Source organism: Lissotriton vulgaris, chromosome 2_1 (genome assembly GCF_964263255.1).
Source record: "Lissotriton vulgaris chromosome 2_1, aLisVul1.2, whole genome shotgun sequence".
Taxonomy (NCBI): domain Eukaryota; kingdom Metazoa; phylum Chordata; class Amphibia; order Caudata; family Salamandridae; genus Lissotriton; species Lissotriton vulgaris.
The window spans coordinates 600,245,712-600,261,792 of NC_141687.1; the positions used below are offsets into that span (position 1 = coordinate 600,245,712).

The following is a 16,081-nucleotide window of genomic DNA, read 5'->3' on the forward strand; positions in this document are numbered from 1 at the left end:
TATGGATACTAAATTTTATACATCCAGCGTTAATGATCATGTTCAGAATGTAGACATTTATCTACCACTAACTGCAGATCCAACAGCAGAGTATCAAAAAATTTTGTACAATATTGTAGACCATGCATTGAGTATGAAATGGATAAGCCAGAAGACTCACGCTTTCTTTCATCTCAAATTTCCCAGGAGACCGCAACTCTACATGTTGCCTAAAATTCATAAGGACCCCAGGAGACCACCATTCAGACCCATTGTCTCTGCCTGTGGGTCGATCTCGGAACCGATCGGCAAGTTCGTCGACAAATTCCTACAACCGCTTGTTCAAAAAAGCGACACATATATCAAAGACACCACTGCTTTTTTGAATATGTTAAATAGTGTTACACTATCACCCAGCGACACATACTGGCTATGCACGATTGACGTCGTGGCATTATATACTTCAATTCCACACAAAGAGGGTATTGAAGCTTTGGAATGGAGTTTATTGAACAGTGACTTAGAAGACTACCAGAGAGTTTTGATATTGGAACTTATGCAGTATGCACTGTATCACAGTTACTTTGAATGGAATGGAGCCTTTTACAATCAATCCAATGGAACATCCATGGGTTTTGGGGGGGCCCCCTCATACGCGAACATTTTTATGCAAAAATTCGAAAAGGATCACATCCTGGGCAACCGAACGTGGACTGAAGGTCTCACCATGTTCAAAAGATTTATTGACGATATTTTTGTGATCTGGTGCGGTTCCAGAGAAACATTGGAAGACAACATTAAGTCACTTAATGATCAAAATGAAAGGATCAAATTTACTTACACCATATCTCAAGACGAGATATCTTTTCTTGACGTACATATTAACATCACCAATCATGAGATCAGCACCAAAGTGTTCCAAAAACCCACGGATAGAAACTCGAGTTTACTTTTCCAAAGCTTCCATCCGGAGCCATTGAAAAAACATTTGCCATTCTCACAATACACTCGACTGAAGCGAATAACATCAGATGGAGAACAAGCCAAACAATCAATGTTGCAACAAACAGCCAAGTACAAAAAACGAGGGTACCCTAATGACATTCTCATACAAGCCCTAGCAAAAGTTGACAAAATAAAGAGAATCGATCTATTGACACCTAAAATCAAATCAACCATTCAAAAAACTGTATGTGTATTGAAATATTCCACGGATTCCTCAAAAATCAAAAGAATAATCAACAAACATTGGCACCTAGTACAAAATGAGCCGGATTTAAAAGACATATACAACGATCATGTCACTTTCGCATATCAAAGATCCAAAAATTTGAAGGAATTGCTGAATACTCCCAGTAAAGAGAAAAAGAACTGGAAAGGAATGACTAAATGTTTTAATTGCATCCATTGCAACAACGTCATCTGTGGTAACACCTTGATGCATCCAACTAAAGGCTTCCCTATTGAATTGGAGTATTCTGGTAATTGTGATACCATGAATTGCATATACTTAATAAAATGCCCATGTGGCAAGGTATATATCGGACAAACCGAGCGCAAAGTGAAAATCCGTATCACGGAACATAAAAGCAACATCAGACTTAGTAATCTGAAGTCAGCAATAGCGTGCCATTGGAAAGAATCTAACCACCAGATATCTCAGTTAAAATTTATGGTTCTAGAGGTCATCCATCAGCGCCCTGACTTGGATCCTGTGAAGCAAAGACTCAGAGCAGAGTTTCATTGGATTAAAAAATTGAACTCTGCCCAGCCGATTGGGTTGAATGATCGCATAGAGCACGCGTGGGTTCTATGATTCATCGTCTTGTGCCCAGACCCTGGTTTCCCTACACAATATGTCAAGTTGCCATGAGATGATGTTTGAATGTACTGATGTCAAATTATTCTGATATCCTTTCTTTTCTTTTCGTTTTATTGTATATATATGCGTTCCGCTTTGTCAATTAAGTTTTTCATGCAATCGCAATGTTTCACGTTTTGCGTTTACTATGCGCTTATTGTTTTGAAGTCGGCATACTCAGTTCACGTGACCGCCGTTCTGCAACGCCATTGGTTGCAACCGCGATCACGTGACATGCATCACAACCTATTATCACGTAGTTAGTTGAGCAGTGCCTAACCGGTCGACATCCAGCGAAGCGCGAACGCGCGTTTAAACTCGTAAGTTTATCTAATGGTGTGCATTTTGTTAGTGTACAGTTATGCCAGCGCGTTGAAACTTAAGCCAGTAACCAATACGCAGATTTGCTAAGAAGCACAAATGGTGGAGCCTTCTTCTGCTCGTTATTGTTCAGCTAGGCATGAAGTGTTCGACTTGGGCTCTTTCGGGTTCTCGTTGCACGACCTTTTCCGTTTTTCTTTTTCTTTTATTTAGAAAGGTATAGCGAGGTGATTATATTGTTTACAAGGTTGTCGGGTGACTAATGTGGTCCTGTTTGATTTCCTTTATTTAGACCCCTGACGAAGGGTCATGGCTGTTGTTTGACCCGAAATGCATTGGGTATTTCGAAAATTTGAAAGCTTTGGATGAATTCAACTATGGTTAATACAACATAAGATGTGATTATGTTGGCAAGAAATGTTAACAGCGAACATTAAGTCTATAAACAGATTTTGAAAAATTTGAACTGCAAATAAATGTGAATAACTCAATGAGAAAACAGTGTTTTCGTGATAATTGGAGAGCCCAGTCTAGAGGCTAGTGGTCCTAACCTCAAAATTCATTACACTTTTTTTTTTACCATAGGTCACTGCATCTTTGTAGGTTATACTAAAAGTGTTAATACAGGGACGATACACCTTTCCTCATTTTTCCGGGTGGGTGACTGAATATTCTACCCTCTCTAACTTCCAATGGGGAAATGCCCCAGGATAAGGCTGCACAAATCGACAAGCAAATTCACTGTTTATAACAGAGTGCTTGACGTAAATCACAAAGTTTGCTAAGAAAATTTAAAGGGACATGGTTGACACCCCAGAGAGTAGATAGTTGATTTCTGTCAACCATCATTGTTTTTGGTGGAGGGTTTCTTAAGGTCAACTGAAGGGGAAAGCAGACTATTGCTTTCCGTGCCACAGTGTATTATACAAATGAATTCAAATGGAATACAGAAAGCAAATAGTTTCTGAAAATGGTAGCAAACGTGTTGGAGGAGTATGCACATGCTCCCACTTCGCTCGTCAATTAAATGTTTGGGAAACCCTTAAACTGGAGAAAATATTCAAATCTCCTGTCACTGACAGCCTAATTACAAACTTAGCGCTGCACCCATATTGGTTGAAACTCTTAGGTTTCTCCACACAGGAAGTACTGTTAAATCAGACTTTGGCACTATTTTAGATTCACTCAACTGTTTAGATTCCCATCTATCTAGCAATAGATTCATTTTTAAAAGTGAATATCCCTAAAATGATGCTCCAATGTTATGGGCCTCATCAACAACCTTCTTTTGTTTTGTTCCTTTATTCACATGATGCGACTGACTATAGCTAATTTAACCCTCTAAATTGTTTTCAGGTCTTCAGACTGGATAAAAACGTTGATAAGTGCATGCAAGTAAAAAGGTTTTTGTGCTGGGAATCCATGCAGTACCAATGAATGGATGGTCTCAATGCCTTCAAAGTGAAGTAAGGATGCTCATTCGACTTTGTGCCTATGTGGAGTGAACTGTATATGGGTATCTCATGCTGGACCTGCTGGAATGAAATTGCAAAGGCTGACCCAGAGCTGGTTAAAAATAAATTTTGAGAGTGGACTACAACTGTAGATTTTACCATTGCGCTCTGCTCTAGTTTGAGCAGGGAATGTTCCATTCCTAAGTCTTTTGTGGTATGAAACTATTGCTAGCATTTCTTTTAAACCCACCATGCATGGTCTCTTTCTATGTTGTTTCAATGTGTGAGCATGCCATTTGTATAGTTACCTTTTAGATGGAAAGTTCAACATTTATGTCTGGTGCAAATGAGTCTCTGGCCAATTTTGTCTTCCTGTGGTCCTTTTTACAGAAATTGTATGGCAATGTCAGTACCTGGCCAGTCCGTTTTCCGAAGCTGGTCCGCACCAAACACTTACTATTTCTTCTGTGTGCGACAGTTTGATTCTTGATAGCTTGAGGGCTTAACAATTAATTGCAGAATTAGAATGAATCTGGGATCCCTACCATATAGTATTTTCCGGCAATTAAGATAGCAATCCGGACATCTAAGCCGGCGATTCGTTTGCGTTTATTTTTTTTTATTGCATTATTTTGCAGGAGCTCTCTTGTACAATGCAATCTTGTATGCTTTTAGATCCCACCTTACAATGTGTGTCAGGTTCTTAAATCTTAATAAATCTTTATTAGAGCACAGTAATTCACTGATGGCTTGTTGTACCATAATGAAATTGGGTTTTTATTACTTTAACCTGCATTCCATTTTGGTATTTTCCATGGTTTCTGCAGTGCATGCGGACGTGTGAAAAAGTTCTCACCAACACTTGGGCAAGTCTGGGAAGCTGTCAAAAAGCACACATTGTGACCAGTATACTTGCCTTAACAAAGCATACTGAACAAACCATAAGTGAGCCATTAATCCACACAAAAAATACATTTTGTATGGTCTTGTGGGTTCATCCATAACTATATCAACTGCATATGAAGAAAATACAGCGTCTGCATTTTCACGGCATTTATGCTTTCTAGTATTCATTATCTGTCTTCTATCAATCAATCAATCAATCAATCAGCAAATTTGTAAAGCGCACTACTCACCCGCAAGGGTCTCAAGGCGCTGGGAGGAGGGGGGAGCCGCTACTGCTCGAACAGCCAGGTCTTGAGCTGTTTCGTGAAGGAGAGGTGGTCCTGGGTCAGCCGCAGGTGGGTGGGAAGGGAGTTCCATGTCTTGGCCCCCAGGTAGGAGAAGGATCTTCCTCCGGCGGTGGCTTTGCGGATGCTTGGGACGGTGGTGAGGGCGAGGCTGGCGGAGCGGAGTTGGTGAGTGGGTGTGTCGAATGTGAGGCGGCTGTTGAGGTATTTGGGGCCCATGTCGTGAAGAGCTTTGTGAGCGTGGGTGAGGAGTCTGAACGTGATCCTCTTGCTGACGGGGAGCCAGTGCAGGTTTTTCAGATGGGCGGATATGTGGCTGTGCCGGGGATGTCCAGGATGCGTTGTGCAGAGGCGTTCTGTATGCGCTGGAGTCTTTTCTGGAGTTTGGCTGTGGTTCCCGCGTAGAGGGTGTTTCCGTAGCCCAGTCGGCTGGTGACGAGGGCCTGGGTGACTGTCTTCCTGATTTCTACGGGGATCCACTGGAAGATCTTTCTGAGCATGCGCAGAGTGTAGAAACAGGATGACGAGACAGCGTTGACTTGCTCCGTCATCGTGAGTGAGGAGTCCAGGATGAAGCCCAAGTTGCGTGCGTGCTCTGTTGGATTGGGGGCGGTGCCAGGGCAGGGGGCCACCAGGAGTCGTCCCAGGCAGAGTGGGATAGTCCCAGGATGAGGACTTCCGACTTGTCTGAGTTCAGTTTCAGACGGCTGAGCTTCATCCATTACGCAATGTCTTTCATTCCTTCCTGGAGGCTGGCTCTGGCTGTGGCGGGGTCGTTGGTGAGGGAGAGGATCAGCTGGGTGTCGTCGGCGTAGGAGATGATGTTGAAGTTGTGTTGGCGTGCGATGGCTGCGAGGGGACTCATGTAGATGTTGAAGAGGGTAGGGCTGAGCGAGGATCCTTGTGGGACGCCGCAGATGACTTTGGTGGCCGCGGAACGGTAGGGGGGGAAGCAGACTTCCTGGTTCTTCCGGCGAGGAACGAGATGATCCACTCCAGGGCCGTTCCTTGGATTCCGGTGTTGCTGAGGCAATGTATCAGGGTGAGGTGGCAAACGGTGTTGAAGGCTGCTGAGAGGTCCAGGAGGATGAGGGCAACTGTTTCCCCGTTGTCGAGCAGGGATCTGATGTCGTCGGTAGCTGCGATGAGGGCGGTCTCGGTGCTGTGGTTTGCTCGGAAGCCGGACTGTGAGGGGTCGAGGGATCCGTTGGTCTCGAGGAAGGCGGAGAGTTGTTTGTTGACGGTCTTCTCTATGACTTTGACAGGAAAAGGGAGGAGCGAGATGGGGCGGAGATTCTTGAGGTCGGTGGGGTCCACGTTGGGTTTCTTCAGGAGGGCACTGAGCTCGGCATGTTTCCAGCTCTGTTGGGGAGTTGGGGTGCGATGTTGGAGTCGGCTTTGTTGAAGATGTGATGTGGGCAGGGGTCCGTGGGGGAACAGGAGTGGATGGTGTTCATCGTACGGGTGGTGTCTTCAGTGTTGACCGGGGTCCAGGTGCAGAGGGTGATGGTAGGGGGTGCTGGTTCGGTGGTTGGGTGCGTGGTTCTAATGCCCTTGAACCGCGTCTGGGACCAGGGTGCATTAGTCTGCCAAGTTTGCCTCTCATAGAAGCTACTTCCATGTAGACCGATTCTTCACCAGGCACAAGGTATGGCTCACAATAGACACACATAATCAGCCTACCTGGAACCTTCACGCTCCACCTGCCGACCTCACTCCCATCTCTACTTGTTAGACCCTTCCTCAATCTTTTGGCCTGCTTTGATTCTATACCCACCACCTCCACTCCATATCTCACACTACATAATTGTACTCTCTCCTAGGATTGCCTCAAGAGTAGTCTTCACTCCTTACCTGAACATGTCTCTGAACTACATGATTTAATCATTAACAAATCTTTTGAAACTGTTTACAAAACAAATATCCAACTATCTGCTACTTCTGCACCTTACCTGGCCTTAGCTATCTCTCCAGAATTTAAAATTATTTACACGGATTGACTTAACTACACAGGCAGCAGTGTCTTAGTCAATTTTCATGACGCCTACTCTTCTTCTCTACACTTGTTAGACCATTTCCTTCTATCAAAATTCTTATTTGTTCTATTTCTCCTTTCGGAAATAATCTCTGGCTTGGGAATGCTTCCCACACTGGCGTTTCTGCTATTTACTAGTACTTGTACTGCTAAGGGTCTTACTTTCAAAGTCACTTACCCATTTCACATCTCGGATCATGTTCTTAATTCTTTAGTCTCCTCCTTCAACGACATGACAGTTTCTCCTTCTCAACAGCTCACTTGGACAGTTTCATTTTGGCAGACTCGCTTACCCAGTTCCCCAGCCTAATCTTTTAACCCCTCCACCCCACTACTGCCAAAAATGTCTTAATCTTGAGGACATTGAAAATTACTTTACGCAGTGGATGTACTCCCTTTTGGTCTGATTTTCCAATTTCGGCTACTGGACCCTCACCACTATTGCCTCAATATTCCTCTAACATTACATTCATAAATTACCTACAGCTGCTTGGCACACTGCTAAAAGTGCCTGCAAATACTTAGAGTGCATCTGGTGTCTCCATTACCTTCCTGATTATTGGATTATTTACCGCACTGCCCATAAAACTTATAGAAAGGCAGTCAGACACACTTTTATTCATCTACTACTGTACTAAAATGTAAATTAACAGTAACTAATGGAGACATTGTTAATACTGTTCGCGATCTGGTCCTCCTCCGCTGTAAAGATCTCTCCATTCCTCTTTTAGAGTAATTCTAAAAGCTTATTTCTGAATATTTTGTAATCAAAATCTCAAAGTCACTGCCAGTTTCTCTAATCCTCCCACTACTTTTCTGGCTCCTGACCTGCATTCTTACATTTTCTTTTCCATCTTGTTACCCACCTATACTCGGGAGAGTTGTTCAATGCCTTTCTCCTTTGTCATGTTTACTTCTCCCTCTATAATTTCTTCTCTCCCTTGTCTGCGATCCCTCTTCTATCCATTGACCCCTGAGCTACTCTGCTGACCAATCTCAAGTCTGGATCCCCACTCGATCCATGCCGCTACCCCTTCTCATAAACAACAACATGTTCAATAGTATTCTTCCTTTTCTCACACATCCTTGTAATGACTCTATTCTTGCTGCTTAAAATTTAAAACTCCCTCTGCGACTGTATCCCCACTAAATACAGCCCCATTTTGCTTCTTCTTTATCCTACCAAACTACTGGAAAAACACACCAAGGCACTCCTCTCTTCATACTTGGAATCTCACTCTTGGATCCTTCTCCATCTGGTTTTCATCGCCTCAACAGCACGGAAACCACCCTTCTTGCATTTGCTGATGAGCTCTGCATTATCTTGGATCAGGACAGATATGCAGCCCTAATCCTACATGACAAGCCACCTTCGACACAGTGCCCCATCAATTTCTGATTCACCGCCTCCAACAGATTGGTATCCATTGCACTGCTTTGACCTTGCAAATGAAATCAGAACAGTTTCTAAAGCACTTGTTCACCCATGGGCATCTTGGAGCTAAAATGTCTAAGCAGGCTAAACATCAGGTAGCTCTCCTGTCTTGCTGTAGGAAAAGGAAGGTTTGGATAAGCTACCTGAAATTATTATAATTGTCCTCCTTAATGTTCCTTGAAAAAGAGCTCCAAAGCTTGGCTGCCAGTAGAGAGAATGATCTATCTCCTCATGTGCATTGTTTTATTCTTGGCACCACATTGTCCTTACTCTCCTCAGACCGAAGAGCTCTCCTGATAGCATACAAACTGAACTTGGGTTTAATCGATGGACGATCAGTCTCATGTAATTCCCTAAGCACCATAGTTTCTATCCAACCACCCGCAAGCTGTGCACCTCGCCCTCTCATTCCAAATTAAAAACTCTTGCCTGTGGTGTGGTGTCCCTTAGGGAGCCTCTTTAATTCCCACTCTTTTTAATATTTCTGTCAATCCTTTGCCCCACTTAGTAAATCCCTTGGCCTCCAGCTCACAGCCTAAGAAAGTGATACTCAGGTCCATCTGAGGCTAGTCAGCAACACCAAGAGGGATAACTTCGAGAACTGTCTCTCCATTATGGCCACCTGGATGGATGCAAACTGGCTCAAACTTAATTTGAGAAAACAAAGTCTTGCTAGTTGGAAGTGTCTCTTCCATTTCGTCTTCCTGCTGGTGGCCACGTGAATTAGGACTGATAGCATCTCTTTTTACTCCTCATTTTACTGTCAAAATCTCGAGTTTCTCTTCAACTTGTTTTTCACCTTCTCCACTCATTCCAAAACCCCTGCTACCTGCTTCTACTTTTTTTCAGCTCCTCAGGATAAATCCCTACTCTTCTTTCTGCTGATTTGAAGAAATCAGACATCCTAGTGTCGGTGTTATCCAACAACAGGACTTTCTCTTAGTCTTTCACAAGGGCTTTCCTCACAACTTCGAATAGTTTTCTATTACAGTACCATTCACGACTCTGGTCCCCAATACGTGGGGAGCAAACACTTTTCCTACCAACCTGCTGGCTCGCTCTTCTTCTCTCTATATTTTGTTTAAATATCTTTATTTGTATTTTCTGTTTTTGTAACATGACTATCATCACAATTTTATACGAGATACTCAGATGTTTAGAGCGTAAGTACAGAACACAAACATAAAATAACTTTTCGCTCTCCATCGCTCCATGGTATGATTAAGATTCACCACTCCAGGAGTGGTGGTCACACCTTTTCCTAACTATTCCCAAAACTCTGGAATTCTCTTCCTCTACTGCTCCACCTGCATTAGAATTTTGATGTTTCATAAAACTTTGAAAACCCTCCTCTTTTTTATGACTGGTATGATTATGATGTTATGTTTGTGCCAGTCATTTCTTCCAGTCTGGTTTGATATCAGGATGCTTTTTTTTTGGATAATCATGCACACTATAAACAGTGTTCATCACCTTCATTTTCATTTAAAAGTACACGGTTCTTCATCCCAACTGGCCTCACGTTTATTTTCATCAGTCCCCTTCCACTTAATTTCCTTCCCGATAATTGGAACTTGACTCAGATCAACCCTCTTCCCCAGCATATTCACATGTTTTGCCACTATTCTCTCCAGGTGAAACTTCCGCAGACACTTCTACCTTAGTTCTCACATTAATGAAAGTGATGACGAATGTGTGGGACCGCTTACCACGGTTATAATACAAAGCCTCAGCGTAGATCCATGCAAACCTGCAGTCTTGGTTAAATACACACACATTAATAAACCACACACACAATATTTTGTGCACATGCAGAGCCGCTATTCAGTGATGTTAAAATTCAGGTTTACAAAATATAGTTTGAGGATACTAGACGCAGAATACCTCTATCTCTACTTATTTCTGTCCGTAAAAGACATTTCTTCTCATCTTCTGCCACATTTCTTTTCAATTTTTCTTTGGTAGTAACTCTTTTTTTGTGAATTAGACCCATTGGCCAAATAGATCTCACTTCACACAAACATTACATTTGCACATATAAAAGTAATCCTTACACATACATTACTTACATTTGGAAATTGCATTCATTCCCAAAAGTATGCCTGGAAACCTGCACCAGTTTATCGTATCTAGGAGTAGTACTGGGAATGTCAATTAACGTTTATACAGGTTGCTATTTTCCCACTGAGGAACTGGAAAGAAGGCACAATTGTGCGCTGAAGAAAGGCAGACATACAGTGCAATTGTATTTTTTATTTCCTTTTCTTCATGGAGAAATTTCTTCTACTCAACCCCCATGAAGTTTGGGTGTCTCCCCCCAACCCCCTCACCCCGTGGAAAGGGATTTACCCGGCTTAGACCTTTGCTGTAGCAAGTCTCCGACCATTTCCAGCATCAGAAAGGTGCAGGGAGGAGTCTGGGAATAGCCACAACTTCATGAGTTTGTGACCAAGGGCGGCTCCTCCTCAACAGCAGTGGAGCGTCGCCCTGCCTGCTGAGGGTGCAGCAAGCACACACAAATAAGTAAAATGGCATGTCAATACTACTTTATTTTGCACAAGTTCGCACGAGTTGGGGCAGAGTTAAATTCTGCGATTGCAGGATTACAGCTGCCCCAGCAGTGCGCATGTTGGGTTGGCCGGCAGGCGCAGGGTAGACCTAGCAATCCCATGGCTGTGAAACAGCCGGGTGATTGCCAGCACAAGCCCACAGCCTCAAAATGAGGGCTGGGTTAGCCTGGTCCCACTGATCCTGGACCTACTCTCAAGCTGATGAGAGCAACTCTAGGATTGGTTGGATTGGTGTTCTACAGGGCAGGAAGGAAGTTCTTCCATTCCTACTCATGGACGCCAGGGAAGAAGGGCTGCACCGGGGGAGCCGCATGTATGGTGAGGTTGATGTCATTGCGCCCCACCCCCACCATATGTTAATATTGCAAGCCGCCACTGTCTGTGACATTCACAAACGCTCCATGCAAAACACAACTTATCCACCCACTTCCCATCTCCTAAATGTGTTTTATTACGTCTATGATTTTCTTTTTTGTAGATACCAGACGGGAGTAAATGGAGCAATTGTCAGCCTTAACTATAGGTTTATGACTGAAAATGGCTTAGTTAAAAAGGCCCCAGGTGCAAGCTCCAGGCTTCAACACTTCCTGTTCACAATGTGCCAGAGGTTAAATACGATCCGTGCGGGATCACATGGTTTTTACCAGCAAGATCCTATAAAGGCCTAATCTACACGTAGGTGCAAAGCAAAATAAGCACTTCATTCAGAAGCCCTAGGACATCCAACAGCAACAAAAGAATACAACTACAATGGCAAAACAAAACAAACAGGATGAAGCAGAAGGTTGGAAACAAGGCAGACACAGAGAAAGAGTGAAGTACTGACCAGGGCACACTGCCAAATTGCAGATCTTATTCTGCGTCTCGGAACCCTCGCAGGCCTTTCCTCCGTGTTGCGGAGCAACGCAGATCCGCGTTCTGGCTCTCGACCCTCGGCCGCACGTGACTGAGCACAAACTCCAGGGGGACCACTCCTCCCACAGGCCGTGAACTGCAATACAGCACAGCAATCACCAGGGCCCATTCCCACGCACTCACAGAAAAAAATACATTCTCTTCGCTCACTCCCCCCTCAAGTGTGTAGGCACACGTGAAAAAACATACTTACCTGTAAACCTACTGCTCCGACACATTATTTTCTACAGATTCGAATGCTAAGATTGTCAGCTACTGTGAGAAGGCGAAGCACTTTAAAACATTGTAAAAAACACCTTATTTTCGTTTTTCAGTAGTGTTTGTGAATGCAGTTGTTTTAGTCTTCTGTGGTGTCAAAACATCTGTGACTGGCATTTGGTTATTTACTTTTGGAGTTGCAGACATGTAGTTTCAAAAAGAGAGGCCGGGTCATGTGAGAGACTATACAAAATACCCAGGCCTTCGAAACAATTAATACTCGACAGTCAAAGGCACTGAGGGCTGCGTGTTCAATGAAGGTTTATGATAGCACAGCTGCCTATAAATTCTATGGAACAAAACCTTCCAGCATGAAAACATTTTAAGTGTTTTTCTGATTTACGTGATTGTAGGTTCAATGTTCCCCAGAAATACAAAAGTTGCAGCAAGAATGGATATAAACGAGAAAGAGCTTTTGCAGTTTCGTAACATAATTTTATGCAAAAGAGTTCAACAATACCTTGTGTTTTTTTCATCTAGCTCTATATATGATAGCTTTAAATGGAGCTTGGTGTGTTGACATCGGTAAGAACAGGGGGCGCCGTTGTTCTTCCAAGATTTGAGCTTGTGCAGTCAACCCGCCGAGGGGCTGAGACAATAATCCCGAAAGTGTACGTTTTTTAAATCAGCTCAGTTAACTCTAGGGACATATCTGAATGAGTTGGTGTTTTACACATTATAGGGCCAACACCTATTAACATAAAAGGCAAGCGGGAAATGTTCATCAAGAGTTTTAGGAGAAAATAAACTGGACTGGATATTACTGATACGTCGACACCAAAAACAAACTGCACTTTCATTAGAGACATCACAATAGTTTATCAGTTAACATTTACAAACAGCAACAAAAAACAAAGTAAACAGGTAATAAACGGGAAGACTACGATTTCCCCATCAATTTAACATTTGGATAGTCATCAAAAAACAACCTTAAGAGATAATGCCTAGAATAGATGTGTGCCTGGGCTGAACAGTGCTTTGTCTCGGTTTAGATGACACACACATTGGAATTGCTCACTCACGATTATATACCATGGAGGGTATTTTCTCAAGCACACAAGTTAATATAAATAATGGAAATGGCAGGGAGGACTGTTCTATATTATGTAATTATTATCTATATACGTTATCATTGTCCATTCCAGTGTTATTTATATTTCGTTTTGACCAGTTTTGTCTAGGCATCCCAGTGCTTTGTGGACTAAGAACACATTCTTTGCAATAGCACCACGACGAGGAATCAAACTCCAGTCTTCTAGCTTCCATTGTAATCTTTAGGGCCTTAGACCCATGCAGCCCCAATGACCACGCAGACACATAGTTGTGGTAACTAGAACTGGCCCAGGGCGCATGCGCCCAGCCACTTTTATTGGCTTGGTCAACTGATTGGTGACTCCTGTGATGCATGGGTGTGGGGTGAGCGTAGAGGCCAGCACTCTGGGAGTTGTTGGTTACATAGGGCATATGCTGGACACTCGAACATATCCAGCAGTTCACTATATCCCTCCCAAACCGTACTGTAAAATACATTTTAAATAGTCCAACCTTTGGGAAAGAACAAACAACCAAACAAAACACCACTGAGTCTCTTCAGACAGTCTACATGGGCACTGTAGCTTTGTCCAGCCTAGTATCACGGTGTTGGTGTCTATTTACACAGTCCACCTGGATGGTGCACCAGGAGCTGTGGTGAAGTCCGCTGCAGAGATATCTTAAAAAATGTCCTGTGTCCATGGATGTCACCAACCTGCAAAGTGGGAGGATGACATTGATGGATGAGAGTCTTCCTTGAAGGCCGTGATGTTTCACATTTCCCGCTGGTGGAGCTGCTTAAGACTTCCCTCTCGTGCCACGACCGCACTCTCAAAGGAACTTTCTTGAGGCCCTTTCTGCCAGGCTGCCATGGGACTGTGCGGGGCCACTCGTAGTCCTCTAGATGGGACATACACTTCAATATGGACCACCCTGGTCACGTCCTGTTCCTAGGACTGACTGACTCTCTTCTCCTCTGTTTCCTGACCAGGCCTCTCGCTGTGACCTTCTAGTCACAGGGGCCTTCCTGGTCACGTCCTGTCTTGGCAGTTCGGGCTGGACTGTTCCCATGAGGCACAGGGTCAGACTGATTTGCATATGGCCATGTCTGAACTAGGGTGGCTGAGTGAACTAAGGAATGGTGATGGATTAAACCCAGATCAGTTGACTGGGGGTGAGTGTTTGATTTGCTCAAACGCTCCATCCATCATCCCCTTTAGTATCGCTTTGTTCGCCCCAAGTTGGCAGGGTATGCTCAGACGAGAGTCCCTTGCTCACTTGGCCACTGGATTCAAGATAGCCTGGCTGATGAGGAAGGACCTAACTCTTGTCCTGTTGGTGGGACATGACTGTTCTCCTCGTGGACCTCTCACAGGTCTTCTGTCTCATTGTGGACCTCTCACAAGTCCTGTCCCTTTCCTCAGGGATCTTCTTGGTGCTCCGCTCCCTGGCTGAAGTGTCACCCTCCTTCCTTCACCTATTCTTCACTGGAGGATGCACTGCTTTCTTTCCCTCCAACGATCCTGCCGTGCTGTCAGATTTCTTGGTGCAGCCCTCTGCGCACCATCTGACCATGTACTCTCAATCTTTCTCTATAGGTGCCCTCTGGTGGCGCCTTGTGAGCCTATTCCTCTCTCTTCAGGAACTTCTTCTCGTTGTATGTCTCTTCTATAAGGCCAACGCACACTCAGCTTTCTCAGGCAACACAGAACTCAGGCATTACTTACAGGCTGATGAGCAGGGCCTGACACGGGTTAATACCCACTACTGCCGCTTTACTTCCTTTCGTCTGTTTGGGTGCTGCCTTTGGTTTCACTCAGTTTGCTTTCACTGTACTCTCATCAGCTTTCTTGACGGGGGCAGCTTTGGGCTTTTTGGGGCTCTCTGTGGGGGTTACAAGTCTCTCCCTTCCTTGTAATAATGTCCAGCAGTCAACAGGGTGCATGTGGAGCTCTCAACACCCACCCTGGCTGTCCCTCACAGCCTCTGTCTCAGAGTCACACCTACTGTTCTGCTACCAGTAGGGTAGCAGCGGTATCAAAAATAGAAAAATATTAGTGGGCTGGCAGCTTCTCCTTTCACTGTGATCTCACTATGACAGTCCTCGAGGTAGGACTAACTTTCCTTTTACCAGTGTTGCAGCTCCTGCTCACATGGTCTTTGCAGGCTAGCTGGCTTTGCAGGGGGAGCAGGCGATTATTCCCCCAATAACCGTGGCTTCACTTGCTTGCCTGGCGGCAGTGATTCCTGCATCCTCTGCTCCTCCCACATGTAGGCTTAGAGACGGTTGCCTCCCTGGGGTAAGACCTCACCTTCCTCATTCACTGGTTTACCAGTTTACCCCTAGGACTTCAGGGCTGAAACATGTTGGGTTCACTGCTGCTAGCTGCCAGGTAGCACTGCAGTTGCTGTACTCAAGTAGTACAAAAGGGGATGATGGACAGAGCGTTTGAGCAAACAGTTGACTGGGGGTGAGTGTTTGATTTGCTCAAATGCTCCGTCCATCATGCCCTTTTGTATCGCCTTTGTTTGCCCTACGTTGGCAGGGTATGCTCACACGTGATTCGCTTGCTCACTTTGCCACTGGATTCAAGATAGCCTGGCTGATGAGGATTATGAATCCGAAACCGGTCCCAGGATGCTTGTTTCTGGTGCAGGGAAGACATGGCTTGGCAGTTCGGGCTGGACTGTTCCCATGAGGCACAGGGTCAGACTGATTTGCATATGGCCATGTCTGAACTGGGTTGACTGAGTGAGCTAAAGAATGGTGATGGATTAAACCCAGATCAATTGACTGGGGGTGAGTGTTTGATTTGCTCAAACGCTCCGTTCATCATCCCATTTTGTATCGCTTTGTTCGCCCTAAGTTGGAGAAGTGTGGCTCACTGGTTAGAGCAGGCAGACCCTGAAGCAGAGGTCAGACCCGGGACCAGGGTTCAATTCCCGACGCGGCAGGGTCTTGAGCTCAAATGTCTATGGACTCGATAATTCTCGCTTCGGTGCCTGGCCTAATCATGGGTTCACACTCTGC

The 16,081-nt window shown here is 44.5% G+C and overlaps 1 protein-coding gene across 6 annotated transcripts in view; it reads right to left on the reverse strand.

Moving 5' to 3' along the window:
• The window catches only part of ADGRB2 (adhesion G protein-coupled receptor B2), a 1,127,991-nt gene that overhangs the window by 539,261 nt on the left and 572,649 nt on the right, over positions 1-16,081 (reverse strand). For 4 of the 6 annotated variants that reach the window (XM_086955645.1, XM_086955643.1, XM_086955644.1 and 1 more), the window contains exon 5: positions 11,672-11,836. The exons of the other annotated variants lie outside the window; for them this stretch is intronic. In XM_086955645.1, the coding sequence (XP_086811771.1) occupies positions 11,672-11,836 (165 nt within the window). The remainder of the gene's footprint in view (positions 1-11,671; positions 11,837-16,081) is intronic. 6 annotated transcript variants of the gene reach the window in all.